A 20,190-nucleotide genomic window follows, 5' to 3' on the forward strand; every position below is an offset into this window, starting at 1 on the left:
AAAATTAAAAAAAATAATAAAAAATTTAAAAATTAAAAAAAGTCTTAAAATGTATAAAAAATAATATAATAATTATATTATATATTTTATAAATATATATATATACTTATTTATTCATATATTACAAAGATATTTCAAGAAAAAAAATTCTTAAAATGTACAAAAATAAATTAAAAATGTGAATGACATTCTATCAAAAAACATATTTTTTGAGGAATACCTGGAATATGAAAATTAAAATAAAAAATAAAAAAATAAAAATAAAAATAAAAATAAAAATAAAAATAAAAATAAAAATAAAAATAAAAATAAAAATAAAAATAAAAATAAAAATAAAAATAAAAATAAAAATAAAAATAAAAATAAAAATAAAAATAAAAATTTAAAAATTTAAACAAATCTTAAAATGTATAAAAAATAATATAATAATTATATTATATATTTTATAAATATATATATATACTTATTTATTCATATATTACAAAGATATTTCAAGAAAAAAAATTCTTAAAATGTACAAAAATAAATTAAAAATGTGAATGACATTCTATCAAAAAACATATTTTTTGAGGAATACCTGGAATATGAAAATTAAAATAAAAAAATAAAAAAATAAAAATAAAAATAAAAATAAAAATAAAAATAAAAATAAAAATAAAAATAAAAATAAAAATAAAAATAAAAATAAAAATAAAAATAAAAATAAAAATTAAAAAATTTAAAAATTTAAACAAATCTTAAAATGTATAAAAAATAATATAATAATTATATTATATATTTTATAAATATATATATATATACTTATTTATTCATATATTACAAAGATATTTCAAGAAAAAAAATTCTTAAAATGTACAAAAATAAATTAAAAATGTGAATGACATTCTATCAAAAAACATATTTTTTGAGGAATACCTGGAATATGAAAATTAAAATAAAAAAATAAAAATAAAAATAAAAATAAAAATAAAAATAAAAATAAAAATAAAAATAAAAATAAAAATAAAAAAATTAAAAAATTTAAACAAATCTTAAAATGTATAAAAAATAATATAATAATTATATTATATATTTTATAAATATATATATACTTATTTATTCATATATAATTATTATTATAATTACAAAGATATTTCAATAAATTTTTTTTGAGCCACTTATGCATTTAAGGGTTAAAAAAAAGCCTTTGCAAAATGAACAATAGTCAAAGTACTTTAAAAGTTGAGATTGATAAAGCTCTTGTATTGGATCCTGTTAGATTAAACACACGTACTCTGCAACAACGGGACCTTTAAACACCATTCATCACACACACGGCATTAGTACAACAACTACGAACCAAGAAGTTACCTTTCGTGTAATACACATATAGTACATACAGTACAGTCGAGTACTTTTCCTTGGCTGTGGTGCTCGGATTCCTAAATTCAACAGTTCACTAACCACAGGCGGAGTGGAAATCACCCACGGAACACGGAGAAACACCGGTACGTCACTCCATTCCACGTACAGAATCACAGCAAGAATCACTAACTGACGACATGTTGTCTTTTTCAGGATTACATTCAGAGTCTGCACCAATGGACTTCCTGTTTTTTTTTTTGCGGTGAGATGTTCGTGGTCGCCACCTCCGAGGAAAAGAGTCCAATTCTCTTTGCGGCGAGGGACGGAGGAGTGAGGCGGTTCAAAGCTAAATTTTCATCGCATCTTGTAGTCGTGGGATATCGCCGCCTCGCACAGTTGTCCTTTGAAATCCAGCTCAAAGGTAAAGTCCAAGTCCCGCTATGCAGAGGGAAATAAATGGTTGTGAGTACAATTCTATGATTTGGATGTGTTTTCATGTTCGATGCCGTTATAAGATGGATTTGTCAGTTAACGCTTACAACGTTTTTGTCATTCGGCTTCATTGCGATGCTGCCGGTGATTTCTTCCCCTCTTCGCACCGTCAGATAGTCCTCCAGGTAGAACACCGTCTGCTTCCAGTGGGTGTAGGCAGCATCCGGAGCTAGGACACACACAAGAAGCAGCAGGGATTCAAACCTTTTCCAGGTTTTCCACAAAGTGAAGTCAAATATGCTAAGAAGTGATATAATTTAGGAGTTATATTTAATATTTGTTTTTTATTTTGACTTTTTTGCTTTTTTAAACTTTTTTTTTTTACCTTTTTTTTAAAAAAAAATCCCCCAAACTGTATTTAATATTTATATATTTATGTATGTATTTATTTATAAATATTTATTTATTTATTATGACCTAAAACGCATATTAAAAAAATTAATTGCTGCTAATGACATTATGTTTACTCATAATATTACAAGTTTAGTCTTGTTAGCAAAATACTTATAAAAAATAAAATATAACAATTTTTATTTTTACAATATTTAATATTTTCATAAAATTATAGCTGTTTTTCTGTCCTTTTGTAGATTTTTTGTCTTTATTATTTTGACTTTTGAACTTTTGACTTTTTTTTTAAATTTTTGACCTTTTTAAAAAAAATCCCAAATATTTATTCATTCATTCGTTCATTCATTCATTCATTCATTTATTAAATTTATTGTATTTATTGTATTTATTTATTTATTTATTTATTTATTTATTTATTTATTTATTTATTTATTTATTTATTTATTTATGATCTAAAACGCATATTAAAATAAATGTCATTGCTATTAAAATGACATTATGTTTGCTCATAATATTACAAGTTTATTCTCGTTAGCAAAATACTTAAAAAAATATTTTTATGATATTTAATATTCTCATAAAATTGCAGCTGTTTTTATTTACTTTTTGTAGATTTTGTTGTCATAATTATTTTGACTTTTTCACTTTTTACTTTTTTAAATTTTTGCCTTTTTGAATTTTTGTTTCCAAAAACTAATATTTATATATTTATATTATTTATTTATATAAAATATTTATATATAAAATATTTTATGCTGCTATAATTAGTTTTAACAATATTCCAATGTGTAGTTTAATAAAATTACAACTTTTCTCGTAATATTTTGACTTTATTTTTGTAAACTTACTGCTGATTTTCTATTTTTTTTTACTTTTCTGTATAATTTGTATTTTTAGAATGTTGAGCGGGCCAATGACAGAACAGTTAAATATGCTAAAATGTGTTATATAAATATGCACATGATATATTAAAATGTTTTTAAAGTGTTTTGGGGGACCACTGTACAAGGAAAATAAAATGGGTTCGATACCTATTTTGTAAAAACAGCAGTTTTTCTATTCTTGCTCATCAATTTTAAAATATGTCAATTCGCTTTATCACCACTAGAGGTCAGCCAAACACTACAATCACTCACATCCTAGTGTTCATCTTTGCATGCCAAACAATATTTTCATTCATCCTGACAAGTTGTATTAATCATTCTGTTAATAACAATATCTGAGATATTACAGTATTATGCAAATAATGAATGCAAGCATTTATAGTTTCAAATACTTTAACTCCAAACCTCAAGTTAAAGTAAAAACGGCGCCCCCTTACCGGTGGAGAAACCAGTCTTTTTGTGACATTTGGTGAATTCGATGTTGAAGTAGGTGACCAGTGCATGAATGTAATCGTTTCTCTGGATTTGCAGGCAGAATGCTGACATGAAGGAAAGGTCTTCGGTCTTCACCGTGTAGATGTCCACTTCCTGCAAGCATGAAAGATTGACCTCTGACATACGCTGTATCATCTCAAAGGTAAGGGGGTTCATGGATCTGATCTAGATTTGATGACTGTGGACTTGACTTCGTATCAGACTTCAAGTCAGTTTTAATGACTTTGGACTTGACTTCATATCAGACTTAATTCAATTTTGATGACTATGGACTTCACTTCATGTCAGACTTAATTCAATTTTGATGACTATGGACTTGACTTCATATCAGACTTAATTCAATTTTGATGACTATGGACTTGGCTTCATATCAGACTTCAATTAATTCAGTTTTGATGACTATGGATTTGACTTCATATCAGACTTCAATTCAGTTTTGATGACTTTGGACTTGACTTCATATCAGACTTAATTCAATTTTAATGACTATGGACTTGACTTCATATCAGACTTCAAGTCAGTTTTGATGACTATGGACTTGACTTCATATCAGACTTCAATTCAGTTTTGATGACTGTGGACTTGACCTTATTAGAGACTTCTAGACTTTATAAACAAATACCTTTTGATGACTTTGGACTTGACTTCATATCAGACTTAAAGTCACTTTTGATGGCATTTGACTTGAATTCATATCAGACTTCAAGTCAGTTTTGATGAGTTTGGACTTGACTTCATATCAGACTTCAATTCAGTTTTGATGACTGTGGACTTGACTTCATATCAGACTTCATTTAATTCAGTTTTGATGACTATGGACTCGACTTCATATGAGACTTCAAGGTAGTTTTGATAACTATGGACTTGACTTCATATCAGACTTCAATTCAGTTTTGATGACTTTGGACTTGACTTCATATCAGACTTCTAGTCAGTTTTGATGACTTTGGACTTGACTTCATATCAGACTTCAATTCGGTTTTGATGACTTTGGACTTGACTTCATATCAGACTTCAATTCGGTTTTGATGACTTTGGACTTGACTTCATATCAGACTTCAATTCGGTTTTGATGACTTTGGACTTGACTTCATATCAGACTTCAATTCGGTTTTGATGACTTTGGACTTGACTTCATATCAGACTTCAATTCGGTTTTGATGACTTTGGACTTGACTTCATATCAGACTTCAATTCGGTTTTGATGACTTTGGACTTGACTTCATATCAGACTTCAATTCGGTTTTGATGACTTTGGACTTGACTTCATATCAGACTTAAAATCAGTTTTGATGACTATGGACTTGACTTCATATCAGACTTCAGTCAATTTTGATGACTTTGGACTTGACTTCATATCAGACTGCAAGTCAGTTTTATTTGGTGAAGCTGCAGTCGGATCTTATAGTGGGAAGCGCTATCTCTCTTTTCCAAAATCCAAAGATAGACGGTGTTCCAAGCTGCATTCATTTATTTTTCTTTCTTTTTCTCTCCCCAAAATGCCACGGGCTCTGCAGAATCCCTGTGTGATATTTCACTATTAGCGTCAAACACGGGTTTAAATCAAAGAATAGAAAAGTGCGCCTGGCAACCAGCAAGTTTTGGAATGATGGAATAATCACACAATAATAATTCTCCCGTCTCCGTGACAAAAGTGAAAACGGGCTGAAACAATTGCAGAACTGATACGTTTAAGCGTGATATGCGTGGCCTAGCACCGAGATGAAGCTACGTGATTGGTGTTTCTATCTTCTATACGATTATACTGGAAAGACTATTATACTTGACTACGGGGGACTATGGACTATGGTGGTAGCATCTGACCTACCTTGACCTACAAGTTTCACGTATTCGGAACAATCTAGACAGAACTAGCCATGGTGGTAGCATCTGACGTACCTTGACCAGGCAGGAGTTGGTCACCACCTGTTTAGGGTCCACGACGTCAACCAGAGGCTCCTTCATTGCCACATCGCGGATACACGTCATGTCGAAGCCGTACACGTTCTCCCACCCTGGAAGAACAATAGAAGAACAATTCAGTTCAGACATCTAGTGCACTGTGGACTTGACTTCATATCAGACTTCAAGTCAGTTTTGATGACTGTGGACTTGACTTCATATCAGACTTCAAGTCAGTTTTGATGACTATGGACTTGAATCCATATCAGACTTCAAGTCAGTTTTGATGACTATGGACTTGAATCCATATCAGACTTCAAGTCAGTTTTGATGACTATGGACTTGACTTCATATCAGACTTCAAGACAGTTTTGATGACTATGGGCTTGACTTCATATCAGACTTCTAGTCAGTTTCCATGACTGTGGACTTGACGTCATATCAGACTCCAAGTCAGTTTCGATGACTTTGGAGTTGACTTCAAATCAGACTTCAATTCAGTTTTGATGACTATGGACTTGACTTCATATCAGACTTCAAGTCAGTTTTGATGACTGTGGACTTGAATCCATATCAGAGTTCAAGTCAGTTTTGATGACTGTGGACTTGAATCCATATCAGAGTTCAATTCGGTTTTGATGATTATGGACTTGACTTCATATCAGACTTCAAGTCAGTTTTGATGATTGTGGCATTGACTTCATATTAGACTTCAAGTCAGTTTTGATGACTATGGACTTGAATCCATATTAGACTTCAAGTCAGATTTGATGACTATGGACTTGACTTCATATCAGACTTCAAGACAGTTTTGATGACTATGGGCTTGACTTCATATCAGACTTCAAGTCAGTTTTGATGACTGTGGCATTGACTTCATATTAGACTTCAAGTCAGTTTTGATGACTGTGGACTTGACTTCATATCAGACTTCAAGTCAGTTTTGATGACTGTGGCATTGACTTCATATTAGACTTCAAGTCAGTTTTGATGACTGTGGACTTGACTTCATATCAGACTTCAAGTCAGTTTTGATGACTGTGGCATTGACTTCATATTAGACTTCAAGTCAGTTTTGATGACTATGGACTTGACTTCATATCAGACTTCAAGTCAGTTTTGATGACTGTGGCATTGACTTCATATTAGACTTCAAGTCAGTTTTGATGACTGTGGACTCGACTTCATATCAGACTTCAAGTCAGTTTTCATGACTGTGGACTTGACTTCATATCAGACTTCAAGTCAGTTTTCATGACTGTGGACTTGACTTCATATCAGACTCCAATTCAGTTTTGATGACTATGGATTTGACTTCATATCAGACTTCAATTCAGCTTTGATGACTGTGGACTTGACTTCATATCAGACTCCAATTCAGTTTTGATGACTGTGGCACTGACTTCATATCAGACTTCAAGTCAGTTTTGATGACTATGGACTTGAATCCATATCAGAGTTCAATTCAGTTTTGATGACTATGGACTTGACTTCATATTAGACTTCAAATCACTTGTCAAAGTAGTCATCAAACCAGGAGTCCAATTTTTTTTGCATGTTGTAGACGCTAGTATTCAGGATCTTACTTTGTTTTTGGGAGATTTACACTCGATTATATAATATCTGTGTGTACTCACACAACACACATTCATTGTACTCACAATGGATCTTGAAGTCTTTATACTGCCTGTCCTCGATGGCCAAAACGTACAAAGACGCTCGATCGGGAAACATGAATCCACCTGGTTTCTATTTGAAAAATAAATGAAGTTATGCATACTCAAAGTTCTTAAAAAAAGTTCTAATAACTTAATTATGTTGAGTTCATTTAACATGTTGTTCCATTTTAAGTACTTTTAACTAGTATGTTTTGATTAAGTTGAACTATGGCTACATTAAGTAAAATTAACTTCAAAATTTTCTTAAAATTTCTTAAAATATTTTTTAATAAATATGAACTTTTTGCAGATTTGTGTAACCTACTTAAAATAATTCGTAGTTATAAAAAAATTATCGACACTGTAAAAGTCGAGTGTTCAAAGTACTTAAATAAATGAAGTTATGACTACTCAAAGTTCTTAAAAAAAGTTCTAATAACTTAATTATGTCGAGTTCATTTAACATGTTGTTCCATTTGAGTACTTTTAACTGAGTGCTTTTAACTAATAAATCTAGTTAAATTAACTAGTAAATCCGATTGCTCAAAAATAATTAATTGGTATAAGTATAAAATTTTAAATAATCATTAATTATTATATTAATTAATTAATAATTAAAAATAAATTAATAAATAATTAATAAAATTTTCTTTAAAGTTCTACTTATAAATGTTTATTGCCAGTTGCATTATCTGTCTTTTTGGTTTATTTTACTTGTAATTTTTGATTATGAATATAATAGTAGTAGTTACTTATAAAAAAAAGTAATTATTAAACATGAATAAAGAATCAATTAAGAATAAATCCATTGCACACCTTCTTCAAAATTCCCCCAAATTAAAAAGTATATCTAATATCAACTCCAAATATTAAAGCTCTGATATACTCAAATGTTTGAGTTTATGAACTGAAAAAAAATTTGGCACTCACTTTTTTTGAGTTCTGCTAACTAACTCTGCTAAATTCTAGACTAGACTAGAGCTGTCCTATCTAGTCAGACTAGTGCTTTTCTTATTATATATTTTCACTTTCAAAGTGAAATAATGACAACAATAATTATGGTGAACATTAATAATCTGCTTTTACTGTATGCATCCTGCGTACCAGCCACTTGTCCCTGGCAAAGATAACCGTGTTGAGCATGGATTCGTAGAAGAGACAGTAGCCCATCCACTCGGATATAATGATATCAACCTTCTCCACCGGAAGCTCCACTTCCTCCACTTTTCCATTGATGATAGTGATCACTGAAACACAAATTGATAGGATATGATCAAATGTGGATTATATTATATATACATATACATTATATATAAATGGGAAAATATTATGACCTTATTCCCATAATATTATAAAGTTCTTTATTATTAAATGATGAAATGATTAAATAATTAAAAATAATTAAAAATAATTAAAAATTATTAAAAAATATAAAAAATATAAAAAATATTAAAAAATATTAAAAAGTATTAACAATTATTACAATTATTTATAAAATAACTAAAAACTTAAAATATTTAAACTATGTAAAATTATTTAAAATTATTTAAAATTAATAAAAATTATTAAAAAATAACTAAAAACTTAAAATATTTAAATTATTTAAAATTATTTAAAATTAATAAAAAATATTAGAATATTAGAATTACTAAAACTATTAAAATTATTAAAACTATTAAAATTATTGAAATTATTGAAATTATTGAAATTATTGAAATTATTTGAAATTATTTGAAATTATTTACAATTATTTACAATTATTAAAAAATATAAAAAAATATTATTATTAAAAATTATTATTATTAAAAATTATTTAAGATTATTTAAAATTATTTAAAATGTTATCATTTAAAATTATTTAAAATTATTATTATTTAAAATTATTTAGAATTATTTAAAATTATTTAGAATTATTTAAAATTATTTAGAATTATTTAAAATTATTTAAAATTATTTGAAATTATTTAAAATTATTTAAAATTATTTAAAATTATTAAATGAATATTAAAATCTTTACTCTTTAATATTTCATCTTCAACCCTGGTTTAACCAGTTCCAAAAACTGTCTGTCCTAACCATGCGTTGCGTTCATTGTTACCAGAAAGATAAGCAAAGTGAATCTTACCGCTGTCGAGATGGTTGGACTTGATGATTCTTTCCGAGTATTCGGAAATACTGGAACATTCAATCTGGGGGTGGAAAACAGAAAGAAGATTTCGATTCGATTTTTTGAAGTCTTGCAGTCTTAGGAAGAGTTGACATTGTGTTTCATCTGTGGGACATTTTTAGAAGAACAGGAGGTCCATGTGGTGGGAATGAAGACATCAGAAGTATGAACTCTTAATGCAGGAGATATCAGACAAAAGCCAATGGAATTCCTCTGGTTGGAACGCATGGAAAAGTATGCTTTTTATTACTGGGGACAATGGAGATATCATTTTATTGGAGATTATTATTCTTGATCAATAATTGAATCCTCATGTTGTGGTCAGTGCATGTCTAATGTTGTGTTCCTGGTCGGAGGCCGGTGGTGGCGTTCCTTACCTTGGTTCCTTTTTCCCTTGGTGGCATTCATGACGTAAATTGACGTAAAATGACTGCATTATTATGTGGTTATGTGAAATCTGGGCTTCCCTACTGAGACTGCTGCCCCCGCAACCCGGACTCGGATAAGCATAGGAAAATGGATGGATGGATGCCATTTCGGTTCTTTCTCGAATGCAACCACAATGTTTGGAATGCTGTTTGAAAATTGTATAAATATTTAGAATGCTGTTAAAATAGGAATACTTTCCCAATGTGTAATTTGATCCTTTTTCCAGTGACAGACCCATTTTATTTTATTTTATTTTATTTTATTTTATTTTATTTTATTTTATTTTATTTTATTTTATTTTATTTTATTTTATTTTATTTTATTTTATTTTATTTTATTTTATTTTATTTTATTTACCAAAAATTCTCCAATTTGCAGGGTTGTGAATACTGAATTGCGAATGTGGAGGGATCCACTGGACTTCCCGGCGGTCTCCATCCACTGATTGAACCACACTCGACGTAAGTAATTCATGTTTTAGCATTTGTTGACAGGATGTACATGTAGCCTTAATATGGAATCCAGCACTTGTATTTTATCGGCATGCCACAGTATCATTTTATTTCCCGTTTTTGTTATTATTATTATTATTATTTTTCCCTTTTTAAAAAGGCACATTATTTTATTTTATTTTATTTTATTTTATTTTATTTTATTTTATTTTATTTTATTTTATTTTATTTTATTTTATTTTATTTTATTTTATTTTATTTGTTAGTTGTTATTATTATTATTTTTCCCTTTTTAAAAAGGCACATTTGACAGGGTGGTCTTTCTGCCAGCCTCTTTCCTAGCAATTCCAAGTTAATATTCCTTCCCCGAAGGAAGCTAATATATGCTGTCCGGTTCATGTACCAAATCCAGATACATGTGCTTATCCCGAGCTAGCGGTGTGTATCCTCCAACATGACCTGACTACCAATTACTGGTGACAAGAAAGGGCTCTGATGTCGTTATGGCCGCCATGTGTACAAGCGGCCATGACGCTTTCATCACAGGAGTCGTGTAAGATTAGACTAAGCCTCGCCTACGGTTCACTGGTTCAAAAATATACGTCCATGTACACAAGGAACAGACCGTAGACTCTGTCAAGATGAGCTCCAGCCTGGATTTAGACCCTGATAAAGATCCATGGGCGTACTTACCCCGTACACGTGCTTGGCTCCTGCTTTGGCTGCAAACATGGATAAGATCCCAGTACCGCTTCCCACATCCAGAACTACTTTATCCTTGAATACGTGCTTGTTGTGGTACATGGCGTTGCGGTAGGTGAGGGTCCTCACTTCGTCCTTCAGCATCTCCTGGTTGAAGACAAGGTCGGAAAAATGGCCGTTCATTTTCCATATTCATTCATTTTCTACCGCTTATCCTCACAAGGGTCGCGAGGGGTGCTGGAGCCTATCCCAGCTGTCTTCAGGCGAGAGGCGGGGTACACCCTGGACTGGTGGCCAGCCAATCACAGGGCACATATAGACAAACAACCATTCACACTCACATTCATACCTATGGATAATTTGGAGTCGCTAATTAACCTAGCATGTTTTTTTTTTTTTGGGAATGTGGGAGGAATACCGGAATACCCGGAGAAAACCCATGCATGCACGGGGTTCAAACTCCACACAGAGATGGCCAAGGGTGGGATTGAACTCGGGTCTCTTAGCTGTGAGGTCTGCGCGCTAACCACTCCACCACCGTGCAGCCCAAAAAAATAAAAATTAAAAAATTTAACAAATCTTGAATATTTTAAATACAATTAATTAAAAATTTATTAATACAAATATTAAATATTATTAATATAATATTAAATTAAAATATTACAATTTGACTTTAGTTAGAATAAATCTTTTTTCTTTTAATATTTTAAATATTTTTTATCTTGTAAATTTTTATGTAAATGTTTTCACCTTAGTTGCATAATCAGGTCACTTAATATTTAATATTTAATATTGGGATATTATTCTTGTCAAATTACAGATTTTTTTCTTTTTTTTCTTAGATATGATTTTTACAATGTGCTGCAGTTGGTCCGAAAATGGCCCCCAGCCTGCAATTTGAACACCCTTGGGCTAACCGAAAATATGAAGCAAAGAAAAAGAGGTAGTGGTTTGGTCCGCAACATATCAGAAAAGAGGTAAGGCAAATTTTATTACGTTTGTGGGAAATTTATTACATTTGCGGGAATTATTACATTAAAAACTGCAGATTTGTAGTACGTTTGTGGGCAGTAATTACGTTTACTTTACGATTACTTTTTACATTTTAGAGGATTGTGACTGGTCTTTCATGGCGCATAGTCTTGGGTTGTAGGATTATATAATCAGGAAACATAACAAAGATCATAACTAAAATTTTGACTATATATTGACATGGAACACATTTTTTTTGCGCTAAACATTGACATTTCAAAATGTGCGTGAGACTCCAGCAGCGACGGAATCCGCCTTATGCGACACGCAGGGATTTAGGAGAAAGTTCAAGGAAGCCGGAAATATGAATAAAATGCATCAGGAGAAAAATAAAAGTCGATGGAAGAAAAAGGTCAGCGTCGTTCATAAACAAACGGGTGCCAAGCCATGATGCCGCCCGCCACTGCAGAAATGCCAGGTGAACTTATTCACCTTCAACTCTGAAGGAAGAATGTAAGAACAGCTCAACAGGAACAGGAACGCTACGTTCGATGCCCTCAGAGAAACGGTAGAAAAACACCAGCAAGTAAAATAAGAAAAATAATTGTAATAGTTACTCCCATTACTGCCATCATGGACTGCTAATACACCGCAAGGTTGGTGGTGCATTATGACGCCGCATCAACGCTGAGGTTAGAATGTGATGCGTGTCCTTGTGGCGTCGCGGCGGTCATGTTACATTTTATGGAAAACGGAGACGAGAAACCTGACACCATAAGGCCATGTTTGTCCACTTTCTCCCAGCGTATCCCGAGGTGTTCCCAGGGTGCCTGGTCTCTCCAACATGGAGTACTAACGCTTATAATTATGATCGTTTTTCTTGATATATTTAGTTTTCTGGAAGAAATTATTGGATTTCCGTTATTTTGTTATTTCTGGAACAAATTGATGCTAAGCTAAGTTCTACCGCATCGGAGTGTAATGGTTTAATTTTAATTTTAATTTTAATTTTAATTTTAATTTTAATTTTAATTTTAATTTTAATTTTAATTTTAATTTTAATTTTAATTTTAATTTTAATTTTAATTTTAATTTTAATTTTTAATTTTTTTTTAATTTTTTGATTTGAACATGCATCAGATTCCAATTGAGTGCATCCCATAATCTGTTCCCAGTTCCACATGTCCAAAAAGGAGTAGGAAGAAGCAAAGCTTATTAAATCCTACCCCTCCGTCTGGTACTTTTACAATCAGTAACTGTTACTTTTGTTCACTTCCTGCTTTCCTAATACAGTTTTTAATTTTATTTGGACTCGTCTCCTTTTCCATATTACAACAAAAAACTAAAAATTCTTCACATATTACAAGTTGATTCTAGTTAGAATACATATTTTTTCTTTATATTTTTCTAATTCTAATTTTCTATATTTTTTTCTAATATTTTTATCTTGTAAATTTTGTTCTCGTAATGTTTTATTCTCAAAAAGAGTAGGAAGAAGCAAAGCTTATTAAATCCTACCCCTCCATCTGGTACTTTTACAATCAGTAACTGTTACATTTGTTCACTTCCTGCTTTCCTAATATAATTTTTAATTTAATTTAATTTAATTTAATTTAATTTAATTTAATTTAATTTAATTTAATTTAATTTAATTTAATTTAATTTAATTTAATTTAATTTAATTTTAGCAGGACTTTGAGGTGAAGCAAAGCTTATTAAATCCTACCCCTCCATCTGGTACTTTTACAATCAGTAACTATTACATTTGTTCACTTCCTGCTTCCCTAATATAGTTTAATGTTTTTTTAATTAAATTTAATTAAATTTAATAAATTTTTATTTTTCTACATATATTTTAAAATATTACAAGTTGATTCTAGTTAGAATACATATTTTTTCTTCATATTTTTCTAATTCAAATTTTCTATATTTTTTATAATATTTTTTATCTTGTAGATTTTGTTTGTCGTAATGTTTTATTCTCATGATGTTTTCACCTTAGTCCCATAATCAGGTCACTTTTTAATATTGGGATATTATTCTTGTCAAATTACAGATTTTTTTGTTTTTTCTTGTTAAATCATATTTTTACAATGTGCTGCAGGTAGGCTGAAAATGGCCCCCAGCCCGCAATTTGGACACCTTTGGCCTAACCGAATGAATATGAAGCAAAGAAAATTTATTTTTATTTTTATTTTTATTTTTATTTTTATTTTTATTTTTATTTTTATTTTTATTTTTATTTTTATTTTTATTTTTATTTTTATTTATTTTTTTATTTTTATTTTTTAGCACCGTGTTCATGTCTGTCACACCAACATACCTCATGAATACCAAAATGGGCGTAAGAGTCAAAGTAGTAGTCCTTTGAGGTCATCTCTTCGGGGTTACACAGCTTCGCCATCTTGCCCCGTCCGGGACAGCTGGGAAGGCTGGCGGCATGCGGCGTGTGTGGCGGGAGAACGGGTCTTGGGGTGGGCGGGATGCAAGGCACAGGCTTCGGCAAAGAGGTGGGCTGCGCCGATTGTGATGGCATGATGCAGACCTGCTGCGGCTGTGGCTGCTGTGGAAAAAATAGTTAAAAACATAAATTGTTGAACATTGTTGTTGTTATTATTATTATTATTATTATTACTGTTTTTTTTAAGTCTGCATTGTTGGTGACTGGACTGTTTTTGGATGCCCCCAAAGTGCCCCCATTCTGCAGCTAAATGGACTTTTAGAGACTGTCCATATACTTGCTGGACTTTCTAGGGCGCACCAACGCCTCCTTCAAAACAATTGAACGCCTCTTATTGAAGTTCTTTATGATCTGATAAGTGGTTGGTTGAAGTGCCATCCTACTAGCAACAATATCCTTGCAGGTGACCATAACAACACAATAAAAATGAAAGCTTATTAAATCCTACCCCTCCATCTGGTACTTTTACAATTAGTAACTGTTACATTTGTTCACTTCCTGCTTTCCTAATATAGTTTAAGTTTAAAAAACTATATATATTTTTTTAATTTAAATTTTAATTATTATAATTTTGATATTTCATTTCTTAATTTTTTCAATTTCTATTTTTTTAATTATTATTATTTTTGTCCTGACATAATGGGTACCATAGGAGCTGTCAATATAGTGATATATATAGCACATCATGACTTGCTTTTATGAATTTTAATTTTAATTTTAATTTTAATTTTAATTTTAATTTTAATTTTAATTTTAATTTTAATTTTAATTTTAATTTTAATTTTAATTTTAATTTTAATTTTAATTTTAATTTTAATTTATAATTATTTTATTTTATAAATTATAAATTAAAAATGACAAAAATATATAATTCATAAATATTTTATTTTATACATTTATAATTACATTAGAAATTAATTTAATCAATTAATAATTTTATAATAATTCATAATGTATAATTTATAATATAATATAAAGTTTCTGTCTTTTTGTCGACTAGTCTGGATCCAGCTGATATTGCTGGGGGGGTTGGGGGGGGTTTGGGGGGGTGTATTTCCGTGGTGCAGTGAGTGAAACTGAGAGGCCCTGACGCATGCAAGATAAGGTGGCCTGCGTCCTTGCTGCCTGTCCTTTAGGATACATGAGCTTCCTTATTACCTTGATCCCTGTCTGTGCTAACACTAATACATCATTGACATCCGGGTAGTACTTCTACATGTACAAAGTACATGTTGTACTGCTTGTTAGGATAAGACCCATTATGGCCCAGATATAAAGAATTCTCCCGATCCATTATCACTAACGTGTCCTTGGATCGAGTGACTCCCATTACTGCCATCGTAGGTTGCCTACAGCCACAGTGTATATAATGACTTGTGGTCACTACTTTGATGGGTTAAATGCAGAGGTCAGATTATGTTTATTCATTCATTCTTTTTCTACTGCTTATCCTCACGACGGTCGCAAGCATGCTGGAGTCTATCCCAGCTGACTTCGGGCGAGAGGCGGGGTACACCCTGGACTGGTGGCCAGCCAATCACAGGGCACATATAGACAATAAACATTCATAATTTTAGACACTAGGTGGGGAAAAAAGGTAAAGTAAGAAGGCAAAAATGTACCACTTCCACAAGAAATGTGAGGATAATTTGGACGCCAAACATGATGGACGCCAAGCGTGATGGACACCAAAACGTGATTGACGCCAAACGTGATGGACACCAAACAAACATGATGGACACCAAACAAGCATGATGGACACCAAGCGTGATGGACACCAAGCGTGATGGACGACACCAAACATGATGGACGCCAAAACGTGATGGACGCCAAAACGTGATGGACGCCAAAACGTGATGGACGCCAAACAAACGTGATGGACACCAAACACGATGAACACCAAACACGATGAACACCAAACGCGATGGACACGAAAACGCGATGGACACGAAAACGCGATGGACACCAAACGCGATGGACACCAAAACGCGATGGACACCAAAACGCGATGGACACCAAAATGCGATGGACACCAAAACGCGATGGACACCAAACGCGATGGACACCAAAACGCGATGGACACCAAAATGCGATGGACACCAAAACGCGATGGACACCAAACGTGATGGACACCAAACGTGATGGACGCCAAACGTGATGGACGCCAAACGTGATGGACGCCAAACGTGATGGACACCAAACGTGATGGACACCAAACGTGATGGACGGCAAACGCAAACGTGAAGGACACCAAACAAACGTGATGGACGCCAAACGCGAACGTGATGGACACCAAAACGTGATGGACACCAAAACGTGATGGACACCAAAACGTGATGGACACCAAAACGCGATGGACACCAAACGTGATGGACACCAAACGTGATGGACACCAAACGTGATGGACACCAAACGCAAACGTGATGGACACCAAACGCAAACGTGATGGACACCAAAACGTGATGGACACCAAAACGCGATGGACACCAAATGTGATGGACGCCAAACGTGATGGACGCCAAACGTGATGGACGCCAAATGTGATGGACACCAAACGCAAACGTGATGGACCCCAAACGTGATGGACCCCAAACGTGATGGACACCAAACCGCGATGGACACCACAACACGATGGACACCAAACGCGATGGACACCAAAACGTGATGGACGCCAAACGTGATGACACCAAACGTGATGGACACCAAACAAACGTGATGGACGCCAAACGCGAACGTGATGGACACCAAAACGCGATGGACACCAAAACGCGATGGACACCAAAAGGCGATGGACACCAAAAGGTGATGGACACCAAAACGCGATGGACACCAAAAGGTGATGGACACCAAATGTGATGGACACCAAAATGTGATGGACACCAAACGTGATGGACACCAAACGTGATGGACACCAAACGTGATGGACGCCAAACGTGATGGACGCCAAACGTGATGACACCAAACGTGATGGACACCAAACGCAAATGTGATGGACACCAAACGTGATGGACACCAAACGTGATGGACACCAAACGTGATGGACACCAAACGTGATGGACACCAAAACGCGATGGACACCACAACGCGATGGACACCAAACGCGATGGACACCAAAACGTGATGGACGCCAAACGTGATGACACCAAACGTGATGGACACCAAACAAACGTGATGGACGCCAAACGCGAACGTGATGGACACCAAAACGCGATGGACACCAAAACACGATGGACACCAAAACGCGATGGACACCAAAACGCGATGGACACCAAAAGTGATGGACACCAAAATGTGATGGACGCCAAACGTGATGGACACCAAATAAACGTGATGGACACCAAATAAACGTGATGGACGCCAAACACGAACGTGATGGACGCCAAACGCGAACGTGATGGACACCAAACAAACATGATGGACACCAAACAAACGTGATGGACGCCAAACACGAACGTGATGGACACCAAACGTGATGGACACCAAACGCGATGGATGCCAAACGCGAACGTGATGGACACCAAAACGTGATGGACACCAAAACACGACGGACACCAAAACGCGACGGACACCAAACATGATGGACACCAAACAAACGTGATGGACACCAAACAAACGTGACGGACACCAAACATGATGGACACCAAACAAACGTGACGGACACCAAACATGATGGACACCAAACAAACGTGACGGACACCAAACAAACGTGACGGACACCAAACAAACGTGACGGACACCAAACAAACGTGACGGACACCAAAACGTGACGGACACCAAACAAACGTGACGGACACCAAACAAACGCGACGGACGCCGAACGCGACGGACACCGAACGCGACGGACACCGAACACGACGGACACCGAACGCGACGGACACCGAACGCGACAGACACCGAACGCGACGGACACCGAACGCGACGGACACCAAACATGATGGACACCAAACCATAACCAAAATCCATCATCTCCCTCCCTTTGTGTCCTCCACTTTTAAGAGTCGTCGCTAACACGGTTGCTTAAGTTCTCTTTGCCATCATGAAGGCGAACCTCTGACCCCCCCTCTCATGTACATATACGCCCCCCCCACCCCTTCATAAACATAATTTATAGCTCAAAAATACAATTTATAATAAATACTTTAGTGACCTTGCTTTAAAGCGATGTTCCCTCTGATGCTGCAGTCTTCCATAAGCTGCTGCAGTACCACGGACAGCGCAAGTGAATATACTTATATCAATAGATACAATCTCATGCAATAAGAGTATAATAATAAGAGTTATCTTAGTTATTTTTAACTGCTTAGCATTCTCACGGTCATGTGACGCGCTGGAGCCTATCCCAGCTGACTTGTTTTAAAAAAAAAAATAATATGAATGTGATGCATTGCAGTTATGAGCATAAAAATAGGTACTCTGATATATAGTGTACTTAATCTGATGCATGTAATGAGCACATTTGTATGCATGGTGTGAAGTAGTGCCAGATGTTTAAAGTATGTGGGGGGGGACAAAGTACCTTGATGGAAATATGGAAGTACTACTACAATACTGCTATCAATAGGGTATTTTAAATAGAAATACTACTTTTTAGTGGTTGCAGCAACATTTTTTTAATTTTTTTTTTTAGTTTTTTTTTAGTATCTGCAACTTTCACACATCCGGGTGTCAGGAATCGAACTACTAAGTGTGATGAAAAATCCACTTACTCACCTCATTGCTGTCAGAATCCGCCATTTTTCTCCTGAGGAGCATGCAACGGGACGAGTGTTTAATTCCCATAAGAGGCAGAAAAAAATATATATTTTTTTGACACAGATGAGAGGAAAAAAACTGCAACAGCGTCCACCTTCCCCGCGTTTGAGTCCCCTTTAGTTATTTGTTATTCAAATGCAGCATGAAGAAAAAAAAACTACACCGGCTTCCACAGCAGTGTTGCCGCCATGAAGTGGTCCAGATTCCACGGAGGAAAAAGTTTCCCATCTGCCAGTACCCCCCCCCCCCATCCGCACCCCCCCACAATCCATCAGTTCATCCGCAACATCCTGTCCCGAGTGTCTCACCATGATACGCGGCTCCGAGTCGCACTCAAACGCATCAGCGGCACACGCCGGCGAACGCCATCCCCGCTTTTGATTGATTCCACTACCGCAACGTTGCTTCTAAAAATAGTAACAGCGCTGTTACCTCACATGGCGCACACCCACCCGCCGCCGCCGTCGCCGCGACTACATGCGCGGAAATCATAATGAGTGGCTTCCACGGCCGTTATGGTTGCCAGTCTTCCTCGCAAGTTCACTTATCAGCGTGCAGGGGCGGATGTATGAGTTGGCAGTCTCCGTGGATTGCGGGTGGGTGGGGGGGGGGGTATTGCACCCTAGTTTTACCCCCACTCTCTTAATAAAAAAAAACAAGGTGGGTAAGTAAGTGACTGACTGACTGCTAAATAGGTCAAAATAATTATGCTAACTGGTTTGTGACAGTTAGCTACATTGACCAAAAGTACTACTACTAATACTACTACCACTACTACTACTTTCACTGAGCTGCAGCTAATCTGCGATTGAGGCAAAGCAAAGTTTTACGGCGTAAAATGAACGAATGTGCTGGGATTCAATGTAAAAAAAACCCATGTAAACGTGATATATGAGATTGACCTAAGTGGGGGTGTGTCAGTACCCCCCTGTTTTGGTCAAGACTGAGGGAAGGATGGAACGTGAGATCATCCCAATTCTCTAGCTTTCATATTTAAAACTGTATTACTAAGTAAGAGTACTTCCTGCCACACATCTGGTGATCTGGTGATGTGGTGATCTAGTGATGTGGTGATCTTCTGATCTGGTGATGTGGTGATCTTCTGATCTGGTGATGTGGTGATCTGGTG

General features: G+C 34.4%; 1 protein-coding gene and 1 long non-coding RNA gene across 2 annotated transcripts; one reads left to right on the forward strand and one right to left on the reverse strand.

Moving 5' to 3' along the window:
* Positions 1-1,136: 1,136 nt before the first annotated feature.
* LOC144898592 (uncharacterized) lies at positions 1,137-10,152 on the forward strand. The gene is made up of 3 exons (XR_013627470.1): positions 1,137-2,049; positions 3,603-3,708; positions 10,101-10,152. It is a non-coding gene; the product is annotated as an uncharacterized LOC144898592 (long non-coding RNA).
* On the reverse strand, positions 1,159-19,259 carry LOC131137864 (protein arginine N-methyltransferase 8). The gene is made up of 10 exons (XM_078791112.1): positions 19,020-19,259; positions 14,172-14,411; positions 10,868-11,023; positions 9,252-9,315; positions 8,231-8,373; positions 7,130-7,217; positions 5,466-5,581; positions 3,509-3,659; positions 1,884-2,005; positions 1,159-1,782 (listed from the first exon to the last, which is right to left on the reverse strand). Exons 1-10 carry the CDS (start codon positions 19,086-19,088, stop codon positions 1,699-1,701), a joined length of 1,233 nt encoding a protein of 410 aa, XP_078647238.1. The 5' UTR covers positions 19,089-19,259; the 3' UTR covers positions 1,159-1,698.
* Positions 19,260-20,190: the final 931 nt, after the last annotated feature.

This window comes from Doryrhamphus excisus, linkage group LG6 (assembly GCF_037039965.1).
Source record: "Doryrhamphus excisus strain RoL-2023G ecotype Guam linkage group LG6, RoL_Dexc_Guam_v1.1, whole genome shotgun sequence".
In the NCBI taxonomy this organism is placed as follows: domain Eukaryota; kingdom Metazoa; phylum Chordata; class Actinopteri; order Syngnathiformes; family Syngnathidae; genus Doryrhamphus; species Doryrhamphus excisus.

What these genes read in the sequence shown, in the direction of transcription:
- LOC131137864 (XM_078791112.1), bottom strand. Translation starts at nt 19,088, where the DNA reads ATGGGAATTAAACACTCGTCCCGTTGCATGCTCCTCAGGAGAAAAATG. An exon ending in CCCATTTTGGTATTCATGAG is followed by an intron (nt 11,024 to 14,171) that starts GTATGTTGGTGT and finishes GTCTTCAACCAG; the next exon opens with GAGATGCTGAAGGACGAAGT. An exon ending in TAAAGACTTCAAGATCCATT is followed by an intron (nt 5,582 to 7,129) that starts GTGAGTACAATG and finishes TTGTTCTTCCAG; the next exon opens with GGTGGGAGAACGTGTACGGC.